The sequence below is a fragment of the Dreissena polymorpha genome, chromosome 16 (assembly GCF_020536995.1).
Source record: "Dreissena polymorpha isolate Duluth1 chromosome 16, UMN_Dpol_1.0, whole genome shotgun sequence".
NCBI lineage: Eukaryota > Metazoa > Mollusca > Bivalvia > Myida > Dreissenidae > Dreissena > Dreissena polymorpha.
The window spans coordinates 47,574,671-47,599,950 of record NC_068370.1 but is presented as its reverse complement, the minus strand read 5'-3'; the positions used below and the strand labels follow the sequence as shown (position 1 = coordinate 47,599,950).

Below are 25,280 nucleotides of genomic sequence, written 5' to 3'. Positions count from 1 at the left end.
AATTTGGGCAGCCCGGCGAGTTATACTAGTAACTTGAGCTTTAGCAAATATCATACCGTTTTAGAATCTATATTTACGGTAAACATGGTCGTACTTTATGCAGATTTGTAGCGTTTTTATTTAGAGTTCAGTTTTTAAAACTACATCTTGCTTATGAGAATAGAATTCTGTATACGATAGAAACAAAAAGGGTTTAAAAATGAAAGTAAATAAGGAATGAATTTGTACGAATGTAGCGCGCGGTCATATCGCTCCGAACGTTTGGAGTTTTAGAGTCTAGGTTGACATGTTCGTACTTTATACCGATTTGTAGCGTTTATATTTGGAGTTCAGTTTTAAAAAGTAAATCTTGCTAAGGAGAATAGAATTATTATGTAGAATGTATACGATAGAAAAAAATGGTTTAAAGTGAACGTAAGTAAGGAATGAAGATGGAAGAAAGTATTGCGCTGTCCTAACGCACCGAACTGATGCTACGGTCTTGGCGCTTATGCTTTTGTTTAGATACCGCGTCTACCGGCCATTTAATTTCCTTTGACATAATTATTATATTTTTTATGGAATAAATTGAAATATTTTGTTCTAGAAACATATCAATTAAGCGTATATAGCGGACCCTCTTGATATTTTTCGGCTTTGCATACTTCAAATAAAATGGGTTTCAAAACATTCATCGTTTGTTGTTTATTTTCAAAAAGGTTATTATGTATAATTATATGAAAAGTTATTAACCTTAAATTATCGATAAATTAAAATTGTTTCAAGATTCTTGAAAATCCCGGCCGAAAAATATTTAAAAGCTATATACGCTATTTCGTCATAAAATTAACACCATGTCTGTGTTATAAACAAGAGCTGAAATCGTAATAATAATTTATTAAGCTTCATTAATAATTAGCTTTATTGATATGTTTCGTAAACAAAATATTTCAATATATTTCATTAAAAAAATAATCATGACAAAGGAAATTAAATGGCCGGTATCTAAACAAAAGCATAATCGCCAAGACCGTAGCATCAGTTCTCTGCGTTAGGACCGCGCGATACTTTCGTACAAATTAATTCCTTATTTAATTTCATTTTTAAAACCATTTTTTTCTATCGTATACATAATTCTATTCTCCTCTGCAAGATGTAATTTTTAAAACTGAACTCCAAATATAAACCCTATAAATCGGGTATAAAGTACGTATAAAGTACGAATTAACGGTGTGATATTTGCAACAGTTAAAGTTATAACTCGCCGGGGTGCCTAAATCAGAAGAAAAGCATAATATTTATTTATATATCTGAAAACTACGAAACGTAGGCTTTCTAACTATATATAATTTGTCAAAATCGGCCGAGAAATGAAAGTATAATTTAAAAAAAAGACATGAGTGGGTACATCAACATTTATAACCTCGGCGCTTCAATGTACGCTAATCGATAGCTACCGGTCACGTGACAAAGTATCAACAAGCTATTTGCCGATACGGTCCCGTTTCATATCCGTCTCATCCGAGTCCGTAAATTATTGTACCACGTGGCGAGGTTATTATCACGTGGTTGGTTGTGAAGGCAGGGATTTGATCCAAATAAGCTGGTTCCAGTCAAATCTCTGCGCGGAGGTTGCAAGCTCTCATTCGCCTAGCAAAGTTGTTGTTCGTGCCTCAACATACATGAATGTAATGAACCGCAGTGTAAGCGAGTGCCAGCTCATGTTCAAACTGATTTACAATTATTAGTGGTTTTTAACCCTCTTTGTGTTACATCCGGCAAAATGGCGTCCAAGAGCCGCACGTCGGAACCAAAATATGTTCAAATTGATGGTCTTGTACGTTATATTTTCTCGACTCCCTTAATTGCCATACTTTATCATGCTTATGGTTAACAGTGTTTTATTTAGTACGAGATGATTGTGTTCGGGTCCATGGTAAAAGTGTTCCATATTTTCATCCGAAATAATGTTTCCGAAATACTATCACCTCTGACATGCGAAATCAAGAGTGTAATCATCTGCTTTAAAAATAATTTGGTCGTGCATTTGTAGAAAAACTCTTGGAGTTAACATCTGTAGTGTTTTCACCCGGTTAGCTATTCGTGGGTTTTAATGCAATTATCACAACCGCTAGCAAAGATAATATACTAGACTACTCACATGGGCATCGACTGGAATCCACGTCTGGACGGCACCAATCGTCCTCGTCGTCTTCGAGGGAACTTGTCGGCTTCACGCGTCGGCTCGTCGGGTACACTCGTCGGCTTGTCCGGTGCACTCGTCGGCTCGTCGGGTACACTTGTCGGCTCGTCCACGTCACGAAATGGCACTATACATGTACTTCTGGGAATACACTTCCAGGCAAACACGTACTTAAACACACAGTCACCGGCTTACATACACAGTCACAGACTCACTTATATCTTCTGGGAATGGCCTTCCAGGTAAATACGTGTTGAACGCACATAAAATACAATATAATACAATACACACAGGCTCACAGCTAGACACTGGCTAACATGCACAGGCTTAACCCCCTGGAACTACTAACGTACTCAGGGTTACACGCACAGGTTCACAATTACAGGCTCACAGTTACTGACACACATATACAATACAATACCATATAATACAATATAAACTATACGCAGGCTCACTATTTCACACACAATACTCACATAGGGACATAGGCACATAAACACATCTACTCACCTCAACGTCCCGTGCACAAGAGACCGTACAAACTCGTGCTGCCCAGCATGCACTATATCGATTTGTCGCTGGTTCCCAGTCACGAGGTATGTGCGCGTTTTGTAGGCCGGGCACTGGCACAACACTCCTCCCACTTTTCTCCTTTTGGGACGACGCCACACGGCGAAGGAATCGTACCGGAGCTACCGATGAAGTAATAGTGCCCCTCGCGTAAGCACCTTGACCTAACACCTCAAAGTCAGGTCTGCATGCCGACCAGCTTTCGTCCGACCTCTCTTTCTGCGCAACGTCTGCAATATACAACAACTAAAGTTAATGCATCTCCATTAAACGTCAGTACCCATTGGCCTGTAATATAATTATTAAAACACTACACAAAAACAAATGTTTAATATCCAGGGACAGGTCATCCTGTATATATATATAATTTAAACAAACCGGCCCGTACCAACAAAAATAACACCCCATTAACTCAAGTGTCTCAATATGCCTCTAAACTCGAGTGTATTAATATAATAATCAATTCAGGTGCCTTATCAAAGCTTTTTGATTCAATTTTCTAAAAAACAAGGTCAGGTTTCTCCTGTCCTTTTCTTGTCTACACAATGAATGGACAGGAGCACCCACCTTACAATCCATTTTCACAAATTTTAACAAATAAAATAACTTATCAAATAAAATCATAAAATATCATACAAATACATCCCCTCGCAGCCCAAATGAGAAGGCCTACGCCCTCTGCATGTGACTGCATAATATAAATAAAAATCCTCTTGGTTATATTATAATAAAAATCACAAGAAATGTAACTTTCGAAGGTACTACAAATGCGTTAAAATAATATCTAAGTGACAAAAAGGTTAAAAATATAAGAATAAAAATAATCTTATTATTGTCCAAATAATACATATAATTGCTTTTAATTTTATATAGAGAACGTTCATTTTGCAACATAATCATTGACATTATATGGAGGAAAAGACAACTAAAATAAAACTATTGTACCCACTACATTCCTCCCACTTTCTCCTCTTGGGCCGCCGCCCTACGGTCGCACCCAAGGCAGAAGAGACAGAGACTCAAATGGGACTATGATTTCCCCCTTCCCGCAGGCACAGGAGTGCCTTTGCCAAGCGGGGTACATACAGACCGCTGCATTCTAGCGGTTAGTGACCAATATGTTTCTTGCATAAGAAAATTTCCATCACATTAGTTAATTAAAAAAACATTATTGTCGGCTATCGTCCGACAATTGCTTAATCAAGAAAAAACATTCTTGTTGGCTTTCGTCTAACAAGTACAGTCACTTAGGTATTAGAATGTGGAGATCACACTGAGAAATAATGTACTTTACAAAAATAAAAACAAAATAAAGTGTACATGCACCTGGAAACACCTCCGGCCATTAACGAAAAATGAAATTGATGCATCATGACAGTTGCCGTCAAGCATGGTCACATAAAAAATTCAAAAGACCTGCAAATATTGTTTAAAAGAACAATTCCGGGAAATACCACTTCCGGCCACAAACAGTATGGAGTGTGACAGTGGTCGTCCGACAGTTAGATAAAAAATAAGAAATGGAAGAAAGCACTTTCCCATAGATTCATGGAAAATAAAAGAACCCATCCCTGAGTGAGCAAAGCACTCTATATACAACATTATAAAAAACAAAGTACGGATTGCACAACAAATCTGGGACAACGCGTTACTCCCATGTATTAAACCCTCTTTTCACAGGACACTGTTCATATTAAGAATTTCTATTTAAACAAAAATGGGGTAACACCGGAGGTCAGATAAAGTTTGCATGAAAACATCCTCGGAGTAGTAAAAAGGATCACAAAAATCAAGTGCAACTGCGATTGCAGTTCCGAGATACTCTCCTCCAGGGTATTAATCTCTGCGGCAATCTCTTACTATATTGCTGTTAGCATTAAGTGACAGCCATTTTCTTACAATCTTAGGTTAGGAAGGAAATCTAACAATTGCATATCCTCTGCCCACAATCTTGGGTTAGGAATTTTTATCCTTAGGTAGTTATATTCATATTATTATTATTTATCTATTTACTCGTACTATTCATTTATTATTATTATTATACTATTATTTACACTATTGAATCGTCTGATGCATTTATCTGCTAAACGTTATAGATGTTGAACTCTATTAAGGGAGGTAACTAAACTGACACACTGCGCTCAACAAAACACCAAAGATTAACCAAACACACCGGCTGGGACAGCTTTTAATACTATTACAATAAATGGATAAAGAATGAATCAGAAAACCTCTAGCAAAATCCACATTATCTTAATTGTTTCCGTGTAGTTTGATTGTATGCTGATATCTATTTTTTAAGCAGATGGCACAAATACAAATTTCTTCTTTACAGATGTTTTTATTTTTAATTTTGTTCTGTCTGCTATTCACACAACATTTCACAAACCATGCAACGTTTCCCAAACAGTAAATTGCATCACATCGATTGTAAACCATTTACTTGTGCAATCACGAGGTCCATGGAAACTGTTTGTGAATAGCAGAGACAAAACAAGTTGCTTTTCCCTAGCTACCTTATGACTCCAAAATGACAAAAATCGTTTATATTGAAATACATGTAGTTTGTGTCTGTGCATTTTTTTGTACAGTAAACATTTTTATTGGTAGTTCTTTAAGATGTATATGTTAAAGACCGGATATGCTGCTATTACCTTAGTTCAATTGATTGGATTTTCAGCATTTTTTAAAATAGTTTTGCATTTATATCTGTTTTCTGTAAGAGAAGTGCTAGGGAAAAGCAGGATACCAGGAAATACAATTTGGGACGACACTTTATGCCTATTCATTAAACCCCCATTTCGCAGAGCACTGCTCAGATTAATTTCAATTTTATAGTTCCAACAATATTGCAATAAAAGACGGGGCTTAAACTGAGACAATAGGACATATATATTCAAAACAATCTAATCAAATTAATCAAAATGTTTACGAGAACTATTACTTATGTACACCGCGTACTCTATGTAATATTCATAACAACAGCTTTTACTACTACTACTACTACTACTACTACTACTACTTCTGCTACTACTACTACTACTACTACTACTACCACTACTACCACTACTACTACTACTACTACTACTACTACTACTACTACTACTACTACTACCACTACTACTACTGCTGCTGCTTTTAGTGTTACTTCTAGAGATACTCCGCGTACACCGTAATACGTTATCAACACCGCGAATAGAATGTCACTGCAACTTTACTGTAATTTTTTTTTAATTGGGGGTCTTTTGTATTTTGCATTGTTTTCCTAGTTTTACTAACAATTAACCTCGCCATTTACAATTTTAGGCGGTACAGGTTTTGGAAGTTAGACGCTCTGGTGGCCGCCAACCTAATTTCCACCGCTGGGACCGCTCCCAGCGGCGAGAACTAGAGGGTCTCCACCCTTTGGAACCACGCCTAACAAGTCTTCGAACACCACTTTCCCAGCTGTCATCTGGGGTAACTCGGCATCCGCATGCGCCGCCCTCACGGCGGTCCCACGCGGCAACTTCTGTCGCCCGTCTGACAGGGACTGACCTTCCGGTGGCCGGAGTAGTTTCAGCAGCTTTTCGTTGGGCTATTTTGGCCCCCACCTGGTCGGCCCTGTCGGTCGCCATGTTTTTAGCCGCCTCCGCAGACTGAACCGCAACGCGCTGCACGCGAAATTCACCATCGCACACAGGATCTCCATGGTCTCCTTCAGTGCTTATGTCGGTACACACACCAATGTGACCGACAACTTCGCGAACTGTTGGTAGCGCCAACGGGACCGCGTCATCGACGCCTTCGGTGAACTTGTCTTCTCTGCCGCCGACGCCGACAGTCTCACCGTTGCCTCCTTCAGTGCTTATGTCGATACACACACCAATGTGACCGACAACTTCGCGAACTGTTGGTAGCGCCAACGGGACCGCGTCATCGACGCCTTCGGTGAACTTGTCTTCTCTGCCGCCGACGCCGACAGTCTCACCGTTGCCTCCTTCAGTGCTTATGTCGGTACACACACCAATGTGACCGACAACTTCGCGAACTGTTGGTAGCGCCAACGGAACCGCATCATCGACGCAGCCAATCTCATCGTTGTCTCCTTGAGTACTATCGTCGGTGAACACCCCAGTGTCACGGACGACTCTTTGTACTGTCGGCAGCACCAACGAAACTACATCACCGACGCGGCCAGTCTCATCGTTGCCTCCTACAGTGCTCTCGTCCATGCACACCCCAATGTCACGGACGACATCTTGCACTGTCGGCAGCGCACTGACGGCTTCTTCCAGCCACCTAACCTGGAGCTCCACCCAGCAAGCCGTAATCTCCACCTCCAAGTTGGACATCTGGGCGGCCAGCTCGGCCTTTACCTTTTTCTGGGCCCCGCGGAGTCTACCCACTTAAATTACTACCAACTTAACCAAAACCAACACCTAACTAAAAATGGCAATTAGCCTACACAATCAAAACCAAACCCCCCAACAATTACCAATCAATAAAATCGCCATCGCCGTTTTTTCTACAAACAATCAATAAAAACTCTATATTAAACTGTTTCTGTCTTACTTTCCAAACAATTATGCAGTCTAGTCTTAATAAGACATCAGACCCAAGATCCCAAATCTTTACACGATACATGCACAGAAGTGTAAACACCAGCGCCAATAGAATTCTTGCCACTTAGCATGTTATGTTACAAAAATATAATAATTTACAATATGTACAATTCTTGACAACGTCTGACATCTGTCAATCCATGAAACAATTCATGCCTGTGTATGCAACAGAGTTTGATCAGGAAATACATGTGGATGATTTATGGGATGACGTAACTTGGATTCACAAATATCAAACATTAGCACTAAATCTAGTATAAATTCGTCAATAAATCTCCAAATAGACTGATCAGTAAAATGATTTTTTAATGAATGTTTGGCTTATGTAGAAATGTCAACACGGTATCCGCACAACATTTAAAATCAAATAAACGTTGACAACAATATCCTTAACTCAACAACATGAGCAAAGGATGATGACAGATTTTCTAAAAATATGTTTTAACTGAACACAAATTTAAAGCAAAATTTCATTTTTAACAGTTTCACTGTTATCTGTTATTAAAACAATTAAAATAGAAGGACATTACAAAGAAGGGTCATTTTCAATTCACAACGGAACAAAAATTTCTTAATTTCTATAAGTAGATTTAAAAGTATTGTTAACAAAAGGTTATCTTCTGTTCAAATCATTTAGAAAAACAACTTTTTAACTTACCTATAAACCCCCCCCCCATACTTTTCTTTAAAAAAATAATAATCTTCAAATAACTGTGGAATCATAAATAGGTAAAACATAGATTGTAAACATAATGATGAACAACTAGGCCCGGTTGCTCAAAACTTTAACAGCCATTTATGGTAACAGACTGTAAACTTCATACCCCAATACAATTTATTTTAAAGGAAATGCTATAATAATATCCAACATTTTCGAATTATTCAAGCAAACACATTTGTTTACAAATAACTCAATTATTATAATGTTAACCATAAAATCTCAACTTTATCCAACAATAATTGGCCGTGAAAGTTTTGAGCAGCAAAAGCGCTGTAAATGACCAGCACTCATTCAAACATACACACACACACACACACAAACACACACACTCTTAGTATCTTATCACCATTTTAAACTTTACACTGCCTTGTGGACATGAACTCCAAATTCTGTAAATCATTTAATCTTATTTTTATGAAATACCGATAGAAAATATATTTTTAATTATTTTAACAGTTCTGTCAATTTGAACGCATGACCGCAATATCAATATTCATTTGCTGAAGATATTCCAAGTTTTTTAAACCTAGTTACTCAACCATCACAATACACAATTAAATACCACAAAAGCACACAAATAATAGCACAATGAAATGGTTCGCAAAAATCTTTCACATTATTTCGACCCCTGAAATCCTTATGTTTTCACTTGACTTTTACATCTACTAAACATAACTGATAAAAAAAAAGTCTACATTATTATCTTGATGGCCTTTTTTTATACAACATTAACCGTATCAAGTTGAAATAAACTATTCACAAACTTTATTGTACAAAAAGCCTTTTTGTGCGCAGAACAAAAGTATTTAACATCAGCAAAATGTCTTCAGAAAAACAAATACAATATGATGTCCTAATGCCAAATTAAACTGAGTGACAATGGTTACATCGAGATTTAGATCGTATTTGCTGGATACAGCTGTGGAAAGGTGTTGGAAAAAGTGATAAGATTTCCACCCAAGAATGAATAAGAATATGTTTTTAAGTAAAACTATTCATAGAAAAAGGTGAAAAATAAAACATGACTACGCTACTTTGGGATCTGCTAAAAGGTTTTAGTTTGTTTTTTTTTTAATTGGCTGCTGTGGTTGGACAATGCCGAGACAAAAGTACCTAGAATGATGGTGAATTTAGCTTTCTCCGATGATCTCATTTACTTTGCATTGGTGTTAAAACCATATCAAGCAAGTCATATGTGTGTTGCTGGCATCCAATGTGTTATACAACAAACCGTCATAAACATCAGACAAGACATGCAATGGTATACGCATTTTCATATTACAGGTTGAATCAAGGGAAGCAATATCAAATGCACATGTGCGAGCATTGTTTGAACTTATATCCTTAGTGGCATGTGGTTCTAAAGGAGCATTGGCGAAATTGACTTAATTGTAAAAAAGTACAAAAAAATCACAGAGTTTGTATTCCAACTGAATATATGTAGAAGAAAAATAAAAACTGCAAATAAAAAACACGCCGCTTTAACTTGTAGTTAAGCACCAATTTCATCATCAATACATCAGCAATTTACACTGCTATAATTTTATACAGCAGTCAACCAAACACGTTTTTCATGAACTGCTGCGCACAGAATACGCGCCAACTAATCACGGGAAATTGCCAAATAAAAAACACGTGGCCGTCCGTTAATTACACAAGCAATGAACCTGTTACAAACAGCATTGGACAATCACGTTTTTTAACAAATATTTCGCCAACTGATAACACGGCCGGCGAATGTGAACAATGAAAAAAAACTATGATGCCGTCTGTTTTTACACACGACTAAAAATAGACGAAAAATGCGTGCAACTGTTAAATTATAGAAATAACGTTTTAAAACGAACACAGAACTTTAAATTAAATTTGATGCGACGGTCCAAACTAAATTTCACGATGCCGATTTATTTGCAACAAAGTTATATATAGAACTAGCCTAACCGTTAAAACACAATTACACAAACCCCATCCGTACTACAATTGTAGTGTTTTCACCCGGTTAGCTATTCGTGGGTTTTAATGCAATTATCACAACCGCTAGCAAAGATAATATACTAGACTACTCACATGGGCATCGACTGGAATCCACGTCTGGACGGCACCAATCGTCCTCGTCGTCTTCGAGGGAACTTGTCGGCTTCACGCGTCGGCTCGTCGGGTACACTCGTCGGCTCGTCGGGTGCACTCGTCGGCTCGTCGGGTACACTTGTCGGCTCGTCCACGTCACGAAATGGCACTATACATGTACTTCTGGGAATACACTTCCAGGCAAACACGTACTTAAACACACAGTCACCGGCTTACATACACAGTCACAGACTCACTTATATCTTCTGGGAATGGCCTTCCAGGTAAATACGTGTTGAACGCACATAAAATACAATATAATACAATACACACAGGCTCACAGCTAGACACTGGCTAACATGCACAGGCTTAACCCCCTGGAACTACTAACGTACTCAGGGTTACACGCACAGGTTCACAATTACAGGCTCACAGTTACCGACACACATATACAATACAATACCATATAATACAATATAAACTATACGCAGGCTCACTATTTCACACACAATACTCACATAGGGACATAGGCACATAAACACATCTACTCACCTCAACGTCCCGTGCACAAGAGACCGTACAAACTCGTGCTGCCCAGCATGCACTATATCGATTTGTCGCTGGTTCCCAGTCACGAGGTATGTGCGCGTTTTGTAGGCCGGGCACTGGCACAACACATCAAATCAGAGGGATGAAATTTCCCTATTTTGCTTGCCATGACCATTTAACAAAAATAATGCGAAATTTTGAAAAAAAGGATCATTCATAACAAGATTATTTATAAAAGTATTCGAATTGTTACTAAGTGCATGCTTGAATGGATTTAAAAAGTTGTATCATTAAGTGCTGCTAGGGCCCTCGATCTGTATTTTTTTACTGCTGAATATCAGTCGCTTCCCCTATCAAAAAAATATACTTGAAAATTGTTCCCCAATTTTTTTGAATCGGGGCGACATGAAGCCTATTCTAGTCACCCGGGGATGAGCGTATGCTTGAAGTCACCCCAGGGTTACATGATTCAGCTTCTAGACACCCCTGGGTGACTTCAAGCCATTTCAGGTCCACAATGATCCAATGAGTGTAGCCTATTGGGTCATTGTCAATACTGGGGGACATATTGTTTTTGCCCTGTCTGTTGGTTTGTTTGCTTCAAACCTTAACAAAAATTTGTGTTTAACTTAAAATACATAAGTTAACCTGATCCAGTGTAGAAAATATAACATTGCAAAATTAAAATATCTAATGCCTTGAATTTGTTTTAAAAACCACAAAATATGTTAAAATGATTGTTTAAGACTTTTCTTTTTTTCCCCCAAATCCGGCGTTTTGCGTGATTTTTTCCCCAAAATCCGGCATTTCGCATGATTTTTTTTCCCCTCAAAAAAGGCCAGGCCCTTTCCCCAAAATCAGATAAAACCCCTGGTATCTCATCATACTGCACATTTTGAGTTGTGAAAGGTCAAGGTCATCCTTCGAGGTCAATGTCAAAGGTCAAATTTTGCAATATTTAAGATAGCAACTTGATATTTGGCATGTATGTGTATCTCATGGAGCTGCACATTATGAGTGGTGAAAAGTCAAGGTCATCCTTCAAGGTCAAAGGTCAAGTTCACACAAAGGTCAAATTTATGGGGGGGGGGACATAGTGTTTCACAAACAAATCTTGTTCTTCATTCAAAATCATCTCCCAACCATATAAGTTCAACCTTGGTAAATATAATTCTGAAAACATGTCTATTCTCAGTTTTGAAGCATGTTTTAGCAAAACAAAAACAACACTATTAACTTATAAAGCCAATTTTAGTCAAACGCGGCAAATGTTCCCAATCCAAAGGGACCTGGCCCCATTTAAAAATAGGTGAAAAAAACATTCGCACTTGCATTAAGCCTTCAGGGCTTTCCTTACTCCTTAGACCTCAAATCTCAAGAGTCAAGGACTCTTGGGACCATATTTTTAAGAGTCAAAATCAAACTTCTAAGAGTCCTAATAATAACGCAGGAGAGTCAATGATTTTTTGCAATTTAAGCAAATTACTGAGATATAATATATAAAAAGCAACAAATTAAAAGATACATGTATGTTAACATTTATTTCTTACATTGTACTGTCACTACAACACTATGCATTTAAACACAATATTTCAATGATTAATAAATACAAAACATGTATTCTAATACAACATTAACTTCATGTATACAGCAGAGTAATATGTCATATGTTCTAAACGACATCTCAAAGAGTAATATGTCATATCAAGTCTTACACAACATCTCAGAGAGCAATATGTCATATGTCCAACACAACATCTCAAAGTTTACATACAAAATATGTATTCTAATACAACATTTACTTCATGTATCAGCAAAACAATATGTCATATGTTCTACAAACCAACAATCATTTGAGCAAATAAATAAATCATTCATGCATTTAAAGAGTGATCTCATTTGGGTGCCCTTGTAAAGAAAATGTAATAAAACAACACTATGACTACACACACACACAACTAGCATAAAACCAGCAAACTGACTTAGTGTCGCTCACATCTTCTTTTGCACGTTTGGGGGTGTTAGAAGCACTGTCATGTAGATCTAAAGTACGCTTTGTCGTTGGCGTCTTACACACACTTTCAGAGTTACTATTGATTCCGAATTTGAAAAGGTTTCTCTGCGACATTTTCCGAATGCACAAGCACAATTACACTATCGCACAATTACACTTTATCCAATAACTTTGTTTGACCGTTTCGCGTGGCTATTAAATTAAGAATGAAATACAAAATGTGAAAAAAAAACATTTCCGCTGGCTATCACCAAAAAAACAACAACATACGGGTGGTACCTAAACACAATAGCCTGTATAAATCGGTAAACTATAAAAGGAAATTATTTCTACTCGCCGATAAAGGTGCCTCCGTATTTAATCCCATCAAAAATTCCGACGCCATTTAATTATTTCATGTGCCATCTTCACTGAAGACGTGCGACAAACACGCCGTTTTCTATGCCTTTTCAAACGGTCAATTATTACGCCTACATGTATTTTGTAATCAATTAGCTCATGCAAAAATTGTCACTTTGCCACAAGGTCAGTTATATCGGTTCAATAGTTATTTTTAGCAACTTTGATGCAAAGCGTGTAATTTGACGTTGTAGACAGTACATATGCCAGCATAACTTTCGCGCGTCTTTGAACTGAGCAATCATGAAGTAAAACAGTGATGGGTGCATTCAGCTTTGGAAATACATTCTGACATACTCTGGAAATATCTCGAAATATGCTTTACGGTGTTCTGTGGATATGGATGTTATTATTTTATATTGAATATTATTAAAACTGACGCGGATGAGTCCATTCTGTTTTGGTGGGTTTATAGTTCTTCTTAAATGCTCTGAGCTTTTATGAGTACATACGTACAGCTCAGAGGGTCAATAGCTGGGAGTTGGATTATTGCAACTAGGTGGGTTTAATACACGTCTTTTCCGCAAACAGCTGATTACAAACGCTATGATAAATAATGGAAAGTTAATACACGCGTCATCGAACCAGCAGTGTTTTAATTGGTCAATACTAGATTTCTTAATTAACCAAACTCCGCCTACTGGGTGGACTTGTGCTTCGATGATTGGAAACGGGCGTTAACGATTAGCCTGTACTAAATGAGATACTCCACCCCTAGCCAATTATCGCTTAGTCTTAACAACTTTTGATCTCGTTGACGCAAGTCGGTATATTCCCCCGGGTCAAATGTGACGCATGACGTAATTTTCTCAAGATTCAAAAAGGGGTCTTCTGTAATTTTCAAGCGTCAAAACCCGGGAGCTCGGGTCAAAGGAAAGCCCTGGCCTTGTTTTTCAAGATCACGGCTCCTATTAATTTATTTGTTGTGCAGGTGGTCCTGAAGATCATCAAGCACTGCCAGGAGGAGGGCACAGCGGGACAGGAGCTGGTGCAGGGTGTACTGCTGGGGCTGGAGGTAGACAACAGGCTAGAGATCACTAATTGTTTCCCCTTTCCACGACACAGTGAGGAGGAGGATTTTGATGAAGGTGAGGATTCTTATGTATTTACTCTGAGAAATGATGTAATGTTGGGATTCTCATACATGTATACTTGGGCATTTTATTTCTTCCGATTTGGTTTACTGGGTGTGCGAAAATAACTGATGTAAACAGTTTTTTATTATAGCCCGCCCCAGTTGATGTTATGTAGGTTTTTATATAGAAAAAAATTACAATAAATTTTGCCTTTTTTTGCAGCCTGATGTTTAACTTCTTAAACAAATGGAATGCATTTTGTGGAATTGAACTTACTGAATTAACCAATTGTGTTTAAACCAGTTTTCATTCATATTTGATTTCCTGATATATACTTGTTGTGGTAACCACTAGTAATTGCTCACCAAACAAAACACTGCAATTTTTGGAAGTTTCTACATTTTTGTACCTGCCCATTGCAGTCCAGTACCAGATGGAGATGATGCGTAACCTTCGCAAGGTGAACATTGACCACCTGCATGTAGGGTGGTATCAGAGCACGTACTTTGGGGGCTCCATCAATAGAAGTCTTTTAGACTCACAGTTCAACTACCAGCACTCTATAGATGAATCGGTTGTCCTCATCTATGGTAAATTCCATGATGCGCCTTTTATTTTTATATGGTTTTATCAAATGTATTCTCTTTGTTATGTCAGTATTGTATGATAGGAATGAATAAGTAGGTGACCTTTTGTCTGTGATTTAGTTCATAATGCTGTATCTCAGGGATGTACATGGTCATTCGCCCTCATGCCTTTGGCCCTTTAAATGTGTGCTTGGCGACGGGTAGAATTTTAGAGAAAGCTCCTCTATAACCTGAATAAAACTAGTATGTAACCACATATATTCCTCAGCGATTATAACAAAATATTCACTTTTTGAGGTCCAAATTTTGTTGTTGTTTATTACATTTTATACACAGATACTTGCAGCATCATGCAACTTATTTGTCAGCCATTTTGTGTTACTGTAATGTACTGTTACTGTACTGTACTATGTCAACATTTATTCACACTCAATATATTTCCTATGTTTTGTATCATGTTATGTGATTAATTAAGTATCAGGTTTATGAAGCCCTTTTTTCTATCTTAACCAACATTTGAAGTGTCTGTTATTTAGATCCACTGAAGACCACACAAGGGTTCCTGTCACTGAAAGCTTACCGTCTCACTCCTGATATGATGAAGTACTACGGGGGCAGGGATCCAGATTTTTCACCTGAAGGACTCAAGGTAGGCAATGAGTTTGCTATCTACTCCCTTGTGTTTTTAAGTTAACAAAGAATTGTATGATTTGGTTTCCTTTACCAGATTTGAACTCGAGTCCTTTTTCTTAGGTAAGCACTATTGAACATTTGATGCACAGAATATTCCCATATACTTGTACTTAAGATGCCTAGTTTAATTTTTATTTTTAGTCAATCATTTCTTATCAATAGTTTTCTTATAGTTTTAATACATATTTATAACTGATAATACGCATCAGGGTCCGACATTAACTTTTTTTACAGCAAGACCGTCGGACCAGCTCCTCTTAAAATGTACTAGCCCGAACCTGATGTCTACTAGACCACAAATGACATAGCAAATGAACACAATTGTGTCATGTAACTGTTTAATCAGGATTTATCAGTAAATAATCAGTGAACACCAGATTTTTTTTGATGCCTAGAGTAAAACAATAAAATAAAACTTTTTTTTGCTTTTCTCCGTCAAATTCAATCCATGGGAACTGAATCGATTTTCCATCTAGGATAAAATTGACGTTTTCGTGTTTCTTCATATTTACGTTTCGTGTCAGTTTAAGCTTTGGATTCTTTTTTATTAACTGATTTGTCGGACGAAAATCCAAACTTGAACAAAGCCATTCTTTAAATTACATTCTCTTGTCTGCTACGAACAAATGTTTACATTGACAATACCGATTTTCGATAGAAGTCGTAAAATCATGCTCTACAATTTTACGACACTTCAGAAAATCATATATATTCATGACTACTTTACCAATGGAAACAAGCAATTTCTGCAGGAAGCTCTCCTTTGCGTCTATAAATAGCGATGAATCATGTGGATGCTCCGCGTTTATTTAAATACACTAGTTTTGTTTTAATGTAAATAACGGATACGAGAGCAATTTTACACGTTAAATATAAAGGTTTTCACGCAAGTTAGTTATAGTTATATGAATCAGTATAGATTTTTTATGTACGACCAGTGGGACAAGCTAGCCCGCAGTTTTACTAGCCCGACCACCGATCTTACTAGACAATGTCTGTCGGACGTGCCTTAGTGTCGAACCCTGCGCATTAGTTTTCAAGCTTCAGAGTTCCATTGTCTTTTATCTGGGCATTTTATGCCCTTTGTAACTATTAATGCAGGAGGCATATAGTCATTTCCCCTTTCATTAACATTATGTAAAATCCTTCTCAAAAATGGTTTACACACGCTATTTTTTCCACATTTAAAGTCTTGAGCCCCTAACCTTAAAAAAAAACAACTTTTAATTCATATTTCTTATCTCCTGTTTAGGCTGCAGGAATCAGTTTTGAGAACATCTTCAAGGAAATCCCCGTTCACATCAAAAACTCTCACCTCGTGAACAGCCTCCTGTGTGAGATAGAGGAGCCCGTAGAGGAACAGGAGTCCTTTGACTACCTAGATCTCGGTACAAGGTGAGTAGTGGGGCTTCATATGTCCCCTAAGTGAGCACTTGAGGGCCAATACTGATCATATGAGTCGCGTTCTGAGAAAACTGGCCTTAATGCATGTGCGTAAAGTGTCGTCCCAGATTAGCCTGTGCAGTCCGCACATGCATTAAGCCCAGTTTTCTCAGAACACGATACATATCATCAATCCTTCAGTCTGCCGTGCTTCTGCAGGGAATGATTAGAAACATATTGAATGCTAAATGGTCCTTTATATAATGATAGACCTCTTTAAAGGCAGTGCAAAGTACATGGATGATTTTTAGCTCACCTGAGCGATAGCTCGGGGTGAGCTATTGTGATCACTCACCGTCCTGCGTCCGTCCGTCCGTCCGTCTGTCTGTAAACAATTTGTAAACATCTTCTTCTACTAAACCATTGAGCCAATTTCAACTAAATTTCGTGTGGAGCATCCCTAGGTCATGGGACAAAAGAATTGTTAAAAAAAATTTGATCACATAACCAAGATGGCCACCATGACCATATATGGTAAAAACCTTAAAAAATCTTCTTGTCAGAAACTGCTCATCAGATTTTCAAAAAATTTCACAGGAATGACCTTTGAAGGCTCCCCTAAAAAAGTTGTTCAAAGAAATTTGATTCGTCAAAAAACATGGCCGCAGGAGCTCGTTGAACTTTGCATGTTTATTAGTTTTTGCCTATTTTGTGAAAACTTTCAAAAATCTTCCACATTTTTTGTCCGATCCTTTCCAAATTTGCACAGTGTCTTTATATCAATGAGGTTACGAACCCTACATAAAATGAGCATTATTGGTCCATGAAGTACAGAATTACCTCCCCTTGAATTGAGAAAATGGTGTTTATGCAATAAAGTCCAAATTTTTCATCCAATTCTTTCCAAACTTGCGCAGTGTCTTCATATCAATGAAAACTCGAGCCCTGTCGAAAATGAGTAACATCGGACCATTAAGTCCAGAATTATCTCCTTGAGATGGCAGATTTAGAAATAATTATAGTGTACTCTTTTTTCCAATTAATAGTGCTATTAGAGTAAAGGATTTGCTGGCTACAGGCCAGGTTTCTCTGACACGATTCTCTTCTGATGGCTTTGCTGCAGACCACATAAACCCTTAACCCAGAACAGTTAATTCTTTCTGCAAATGTTTGTGACTGTGGAAATCATTGAAATAAAAGGAGAAATTGCTGAAATTAGCATTTTATCCTTTCATCACAATGCTTCCTACCCTATTAAATCTGTTTATTCTTATTCCATAATAACTTAATTTGTCGTCTGCAACCTCTTTCAATTTGAAAAGGGTTAACTACCAGAAATCAATTAATGCTGTAGTTTTGTTGATGAGAAATTATTTTTCCTTTAAAATGGGAGGTGATTATTGCTTAGGAAATTGCTCTGGTAGGGTTGTATCATCGTGGCAAATTGAGAAATTGTTCAGTCCAAAATATGTTGATTGGTAAAAGGATTTATCCTTATGTAAACATGGGTTGCCTGTTTAGTCGATGATATCTTGTCAATTTTGAGAAAAAGGAGGAATCTCTTCAAAACAAGCAAAAATTCCTTTTATCTCAATGTTTAAGTTTTTAGCGTACCTGAGCAGATCATATTCTCCTAAACCATTGAGCCAATTTCAACCAAATTTCATGTGGAGCATTCCTACGTCACGAAAAAAAAATATTAAAAAAAAAAAATTTTGTCACATAACCAAGCTGGCCGCCATGCCCATATATGGTCAATACCTTAAAAAATCTTCTCGTCAGAAAGGGCTCGTCGGATTTTCAATTTTTTTTACAAGGATGATCCTTAAAGGCTCCCCTAAAAATTTGTTCAAGAAAATTTGTTTCTTGTCAATTACCATTGGGCCTAAGGCTATTAAATTTGTGCAGGTGAGCGATTCAGGGCCAATGTGGCCCTTGTTTATTCTTCAACATTTATGGAACTCTTGCCATTTTGTTAATTTTTTTGCACGGAGCAAAGCACCATTAATATTGAAGGTGTTTAAAATCAATCTACATGTATATCTAAAAGACGTTGAGAAGTTTACAAAAAAACATCACTTTCTGTCTTCAATATGTCTGGTGTCCTTACCCATGATTATTTATATTGAAAATAAATTAAATAATGTCTCGCTCTTCATTATAAAGCCAATTATAAGGCAACAATACTTTAGTTTTTAGCTCGGCTGTTTTCGGAGAAAACCCGAGGTATTTTCTTAGCCAGCTCCTCATGTCGTGTCGTCTGCGGTATGCGTTGTGCTAAAATCTTAAAATTATATCTAAAATCAAAGTACTTCCACCTACAACTTTGAAACTTCATATGTAGATGCACCTTGATGAGTTCTACATGCCACATCCATTTTTAGGTCACGAGGTCAAGGTCACTGTGACCTCGAAAAAAATAATCTGACAAGCTATCATTTATTCAAAACTGCACCCGCAGCCGAGCGTTGGCACCCATTATGCAGTGCTCTTGATTCATTTCCCTGCTATCAAAATATCCACCCAAAATAACCAAAAAAGATAAAACATAATGAATGTATGGTGTATTCTGCCCTGACTGACACGCCCCAATTTTAGCTCGATGCTGGAGAAGAACCTGCGTCTGCTTATGGAGAGTGTGGATGAGGTTGCCATGGACGCCAACAAGTTTGTCAACTTCCAGCGCCAGCTCCAGAAACAAAACATGCTCAAACAGCAGCACATACAAAAGAGGGTAAGCAACACTGGGATCTGGGACGTTATGTCTTTCCAACTCGGAATCAAAGTGAAAATGGCCATAGCAAACCTGGCAACCAGCATAAAACCAGAATAGCCTGTGAGTTACTCGCAGTCTGTTCAGGTTTTATGCTGTTTGCTGCTCATCAGTATCTAAAGGTTTGAAATGAAACCTTCTAAGCTTGAATATAGTAAGAACAGTCTTTAATTTCATTTTATTACCTCGGCTGTTTTTGGAGAAAACCCAAGTTATTTTTATAGCCAGCTCGCCTTCGGCGTTGTGCTAAAACCTTAATATTTTGTTAAGGTTTGGAACATTGGTTCTAAAATCAAAGTGCTTCAACCTACATGTACAACTTTGAAACTTCAAATGTAGCAGCACCTTGATTAGTTCTACATGCCACTCCCATTTTTTGGTCACTAGGTAAAAGGTCAAGGTCACTGTGACCTCTAAAAAAAAATCATCTGACAAGCTTTCATTTATTATGCCCCCCTTCGAAGAAGAGGGGGTATATTGCTTTGCTCATGTCGGTCTGTCGGTCGGTCCGTCCACCAGGTGGTTGTCAGACGATAACTCAAGAATGCTTGGGCCTAGGATCATGAAACTTCATAGGTACATTGATCATGACTCGCAGATGACCCCTATTGATTTTGAGGTCACTAGGTCACGGTGACCAGAAATAGTAAAATGGTTTTTGAATGATGACTCAAGAACGCATACGCCTAGGATCATGAAACTTCATGGGTAGATTGATCATGACTTGCAGATGACCCCTATTGATTTTGAGGTCACTAGGTCAAAGGTCAAGGTCATGGTGAACCGAAATAGTAAAGTGGTTTCCGGATGATAACTCAAGAATGCTTGGGCCTAGGATCATGAAACTACATGGGTAGATTGATCATGACTCGCAGATGACCCCTATTGATTTTGAGGTCACTAGGTCAAAGGTCAATGTCACGGTGACCCGAAATAGTAAAATGGTTTTCGGATGATAACTCAAGAACGCATACGCCTAGGATCATGAAACTTCATAGGTAGATAGATCATGACTTGCAGATGACCCCTATTGATTTTGAGGTCACAAGGTCAAAGCTCAAGGTCGAGGTGACCGGAAATAGTAAAATGATTTTCGGATGATAACTCAAGAACACTTTTTCCTAGGATCATGACACTTCATAGGTACATTGATCGTGACTCGCAGATGACCCCTATTGATTTTCAGGTCACTAGGTCAAAGGTCAAGGTCACAGTGATAAAAATCGTATTCACACAATGGCTGCCACTAGAACGGAAAGCCCATATGGGGGGCATGCATGTTTTACAAACAGCCCTTGTTCAAAACTGCACCCGCAGCCAAGCGTTGCACCTGTTATGAGGTGTTCTTGTTTTCTAAGGGACAACAAATGCTTCAAAGTACATGCCTGAGATGTCAATAGTTTGTCACCCCTGGGGCTGTATTCATCAGCCCATTTGTTCACTTATAGGGACTTGATCACGTATTGTCAAGATGAAAAAGAATGTATGCATTGTTTGTAAAGTATCACTTATGTAGTGTTGATAATATGCTCAGTAAAAGTCCTTAATGGCTTATAGATGGAGAGTCAGATTATGCTCCAAAAGGTCCCACGTTACAAATCATGGGCAAGGCAATAATGTTTTTATGTCCCGTTAGGGTGTCATATAGCATTTGAACTGTCTGTCCATCCGTCTGTCCATCCAAAAACTTTAACATTGGCCATAACTTTTGCAATATTGAAGATAGCAACTTGATATTTGGCATGCATGTGTATCTCATGGAGCTGCACATTTTGAGTGGTGAAGGTCAAGGTCATCGTTCAATGTCAAAGGTATAAAAAAAAAATCAGAGGGAAGTAATAAGCTTTAAAAGGGAGATAATTTCTGAACATTTCAATCGGCCCAATAGAGGGCATTGTGTTTGTGACAAACACATCTCTTGTTTCTTTCGATTAAGATATTCATGTAGTATTTATTAGTCCCCTACAGTTGAAACCAGAGGGGACTTATGGTTTGCGCTCTGTCTGTCTGTCAGTCAGTCTGTCACACTTTTCTGGATCCTGCGATAATTTCTTTAGTTCTTTATATTTTTTCATGACACTTGAAACATGGACAGATGGATATATGGAGATTATGCATGTCATTTCACTTTGTTCCTACGTCAAGAATTCTGGTTGCTATGGCAACAAATAAGACTAGAAATATTGCTGAAAATGATCCTGCGATTACTTTAGAAGTTCTTCATATTTATTCATGAAACTTGAAATATGGACAGATGGCAATATGGAGATTATGCACATCATTTTATGTTGTTCCTACGGCAAGAATTCTGGTTGCTATGGCAACAAATAGAATATAAATATTGCTGAAAATGGTTTCACCGGTAGGGGACTTTTATTGCTCGGCAATAGTCTTGTTATATTTTATTACAAAGATTATAGCTCTATTTGTAAATACTTTTACAATAACAATGTGTTTTATTTTGCAAGAGTACAATAAAACTCTTAGTCCCTTTAAAGAATGTAACAAGAGTTACCATTGGCTGGCCTAAAGGGATGTTGGTATCACTGATAAGACTTGATAACTAGGCTGCCATAGTCATACTGTCACGTAAATTATGATGGTATGTTTTTATTTGATGATGAATTATAATCAACGTCACTTATTATGGCTTCACAAGTGTGTTTTTTAGCAACAAGAAAACACCCAGCGTGTTGCACGAGGGGAGAAGCCACTGCCAGAAGAGGACATCAACAAGCTGTTTAAGGTTAGTGAGGTTTGATTGAAATTACAGATTTGTGTTAATGCTTTCAGTGCTGGAACCGAATTTTGAAGGCTTTTGCAAACAGTTTGGATCCAGATGAGACACCACAGAACATGGTGTCTCATCAGGATCCAAACTGTTTGCAATCTGATAGTATTCTTTGAAAAAAATCGAACAAAATGCTTATTTTAGAAATTCAGCAGACGACAAATTTCCCAGCATGCAAAGGGTTAATACTTTGTGTCCTTGCTTGTACTTTGAGAAATGTTAAAACTAAATATGCATTTGTTTATAGTTTAAATATACTTTTTGTTTTCAATCCATAATTAATGTTGATGAAAGACTCTCTGATTAATTCAATTTACATCAGAATTTTGTTTGTACCTTCCCTTATAAATGGTGGCTGACCTTTTATAATTTGACATATTGAATGTAGTCATTATTGCTAGTCCCTGTTGACACATATGTATGTAGAAGATAGTAATACTAATGTTTCGTAAACGTTATGGAAAGGTTTAAGGACAAAGTTCCTCTTACATTGTCACAATGGACTTTTTATGGCCCCCACGAACAAAGTTTAAGACAGGCATATGTAGGTCAGTTGGTCAATCTGCATAAAATGTAAAAAGTTTGTGTTTCTTATTACTTCCACATTAGTCAAACAATTGTATTGGCACTTCAAATGTGTCTTTAACATGAAGTATAGATATACTAGACACATGGTCATAAGCAATCAGCATAAAACCAGAACAGCGTGCAAGAAACTCACTCTTTTCAGGTTTTATTCTGTTTTCTGCTTATAAGTACCTTAGGGTTCGAAATGAGGCCTTGAATTTTTTTATTATTTTAAGAAAGGTCTTTAATTAAATTTGAGATTCAAAAGGGACTACAAACTCGTCAAAGTGGGTGTCTGAGTGGTAAAGGGTTACTACATAACTGAACACATGCTTGTGCTACTTGCAACCCATCCCTGTATCTGAGTGGTAAAGTGTTACTACATAACTGACCCTGTATCTGAGTGGTAAAGTGTTACTACATAAATGACCCTGTATCTGAGTGGTAAAGTGTTACTACATAACTGACCCTGTATAATACATAACTGACCCTGTATCTGCGTGGTAAATTGTTAATACATAACGGACCCTGTATCTGAGTGGTAAAGTGTTACTACATAACTGACCCTGCATCTGAGTGGTAAAGGGTAACTACATAACTGACCCTGTATCTGAGTGGTAAAGGATTACTACATAACTGACCCTGTATCTGAGTGGCAAAGTGTTACTATATAACTGACCCTGTATCTGAGTGGTAAAGGATTACTACATAACTGACCCTGTATCTGAGTGGTAAATTGTTACTACATAACGGCCCCTGTATCTGAGTGGTAAAGGATTACTACATAACGGACCCTGTATCTGAGTGGTAAAGGATTACTACATTACTGACCCTGTATCTGAGTGTTAAAGGGTTACTACATAACTGACCCTGTATCTGAGTGGTAAAGTGTTACTACATAACTGACCCTGTATCTGCGTGGTAAAGGATTACTACATAACTGACCCTGTATCTGAGTGGTAAAGGATTACTACATAACTGACCCTGTATCTGAGTGGTAAAGGGTTAATACATAACTGACCCTGTATCTGAGTGGTAAAGGGTTACTACATAACTGACCCTGTATCTGAGTGGTAAAGGGTTACTACATAACTGACCCTGTATCTGAGTGGTAAATTGTTAATACATAACTGACCCTGTATCTGAGTGGTAAAGTGTTACTACATAACTGACCCTGTATCTGAGTGGTAAAGTGTTACTACATAACGGACCCTGTATCTGAGAGGTAAAGGATTACTACATAACTGACCCTGTATCTGAGTGGTAAATTGTTAATACATAACTGACCCTGTATCTGAGTGGTAAAGTGCTACTACATAACTGACCCTGTATCTGAGTGGTAAAGTGTTAATACATAACTGACCCTGTATTTGAGTGGTAAAGGTTACTACATAACTGACCCTGTATCTGAGTGGTAAAGTGTTACTACATAACTGACCCTGCATCTGAGTGATAAAGGGTAACTGCATAACTTACCCCATGCTTGTGGTACTTGCAGCCCATCCCTGTCCCTCCGAGGCTGGACAGCCTGCTGGTCACAGGACAGATCGACAACTACTGTCAGCAGATCGGGGAGTTTGCAGCCCAGAGCTTTGGCAAGCTGTTTGTTGCAGAGACGTTACAGGAGACCAAGGTGGAACCGGCCTCTTGATAAACCACCCTCACTTAGCACCCTTGTTACAGTGTGAACACAAACTGGATTATCTCAGTGCTAGAAGACGCTTTTGGAAAATTATGTCAACAACTTATTTCTTGAAACATTTTAAAAATAAATTTTCTGAGACCATTTTTGTCATGTTGAGTTTATTGACTGGTAAGCTATGATAGCTCTTAGATTGAATGCTTCAGAGGTATTGTTATAGATTTCTGGCACATCTTGCTTCAATTTGTCATATTGCTCAGTTTCATAAGATGTTGAGGGATACAGTAAGTTAAACCTTCTTCATTCATTTCCTACTGCAGATAACATTATGTTTTGATATTATACTATAATCATAATTATCATGAGCGGTAACATGTATTTAATCATATGCACTTAGATGCATATGGTAATGTATATATGATCGTACATATGATCATATATTGTAAAATTTATATTATCATGTTCATTAACGTGTGTTTGGTGTTTCGTCATATTCGTATGGTATAATTAATAAGAATACATTTGGAATGCTTATGTGTGTACATATTACTGGTATCATTAGTGATAATGTGTATATCATGTGTGCAGTTACAAGTCCTTGGTAATATGTGTATGATGATATTTGGTGATATGTACATGAATTGATGTCCGCTTATTAAGAT

At 37.7% G+C, this 25,280-nt stretch overlaps 1 protein-coding gene across 1 annotated transcript; it reads left to right on the top strand.

Moving 5' to 3' along the window:
- The first annotated feature begins 1,681 nt into the window (after positions 1 to 1,681).
- Positions 1,682 to 24,764, top strand: LOC127861467 (eukaryotic translation initiation factor 3 subunit H-like). The gene is made up of 8 exons (XM_052399965.1): positions 1,682 to 1,816; positions 14,038 to 14,194; positions 14,605 to 14,772; positions 15,306 to 15,418; positions 16,715 to 16,857; positions 19,444 to 19,579; positions 22,290 to 22,364; positions 24,475 to 24,764. The coding sequence occupies exons 1-8, from the start codon at positions 1,763 to 1,765 to the stop codon at positions 24,625 to 24,627; spliced, it is 999 nt and encodes a 332-aa protein (XP_052255925.1). The 5' UTR covers positions 1,682 to 1,762; the 3' UTR covers positions 24,628 to 24,764.
- Positions 24,765 to 25,280: the final 516 nt, after the last annotated feature.

What these genes read in the sequence shown, in the direction of transcription:
- LOC127861467 (XM_052399965.1), top strand. Translation starts at nt 1,763, where the DNA reads ATGGCGTCCAAGAGCCGCACGTCGGAACCAAAATATGTTCAAATTGAT. An exon ending in TTTCACCTGAAGGACTCAAG is followed by an intron (nt 15,419 to 16,714) that starts GTAGGCAATGAG and finishes TCTCCTGTTTAG; the next exon opens with GCTGCAGGAATCAGTTTTGA. An exon ending in TACCTAGATCTCGGTACAAG is followed by an intron (nt 16,858 to 19,443) that starts GTGAGTAGTGGG and finishes CCCCAATTTTAG; the next exon opens with CTCGATGCTGGAGAAGAACC.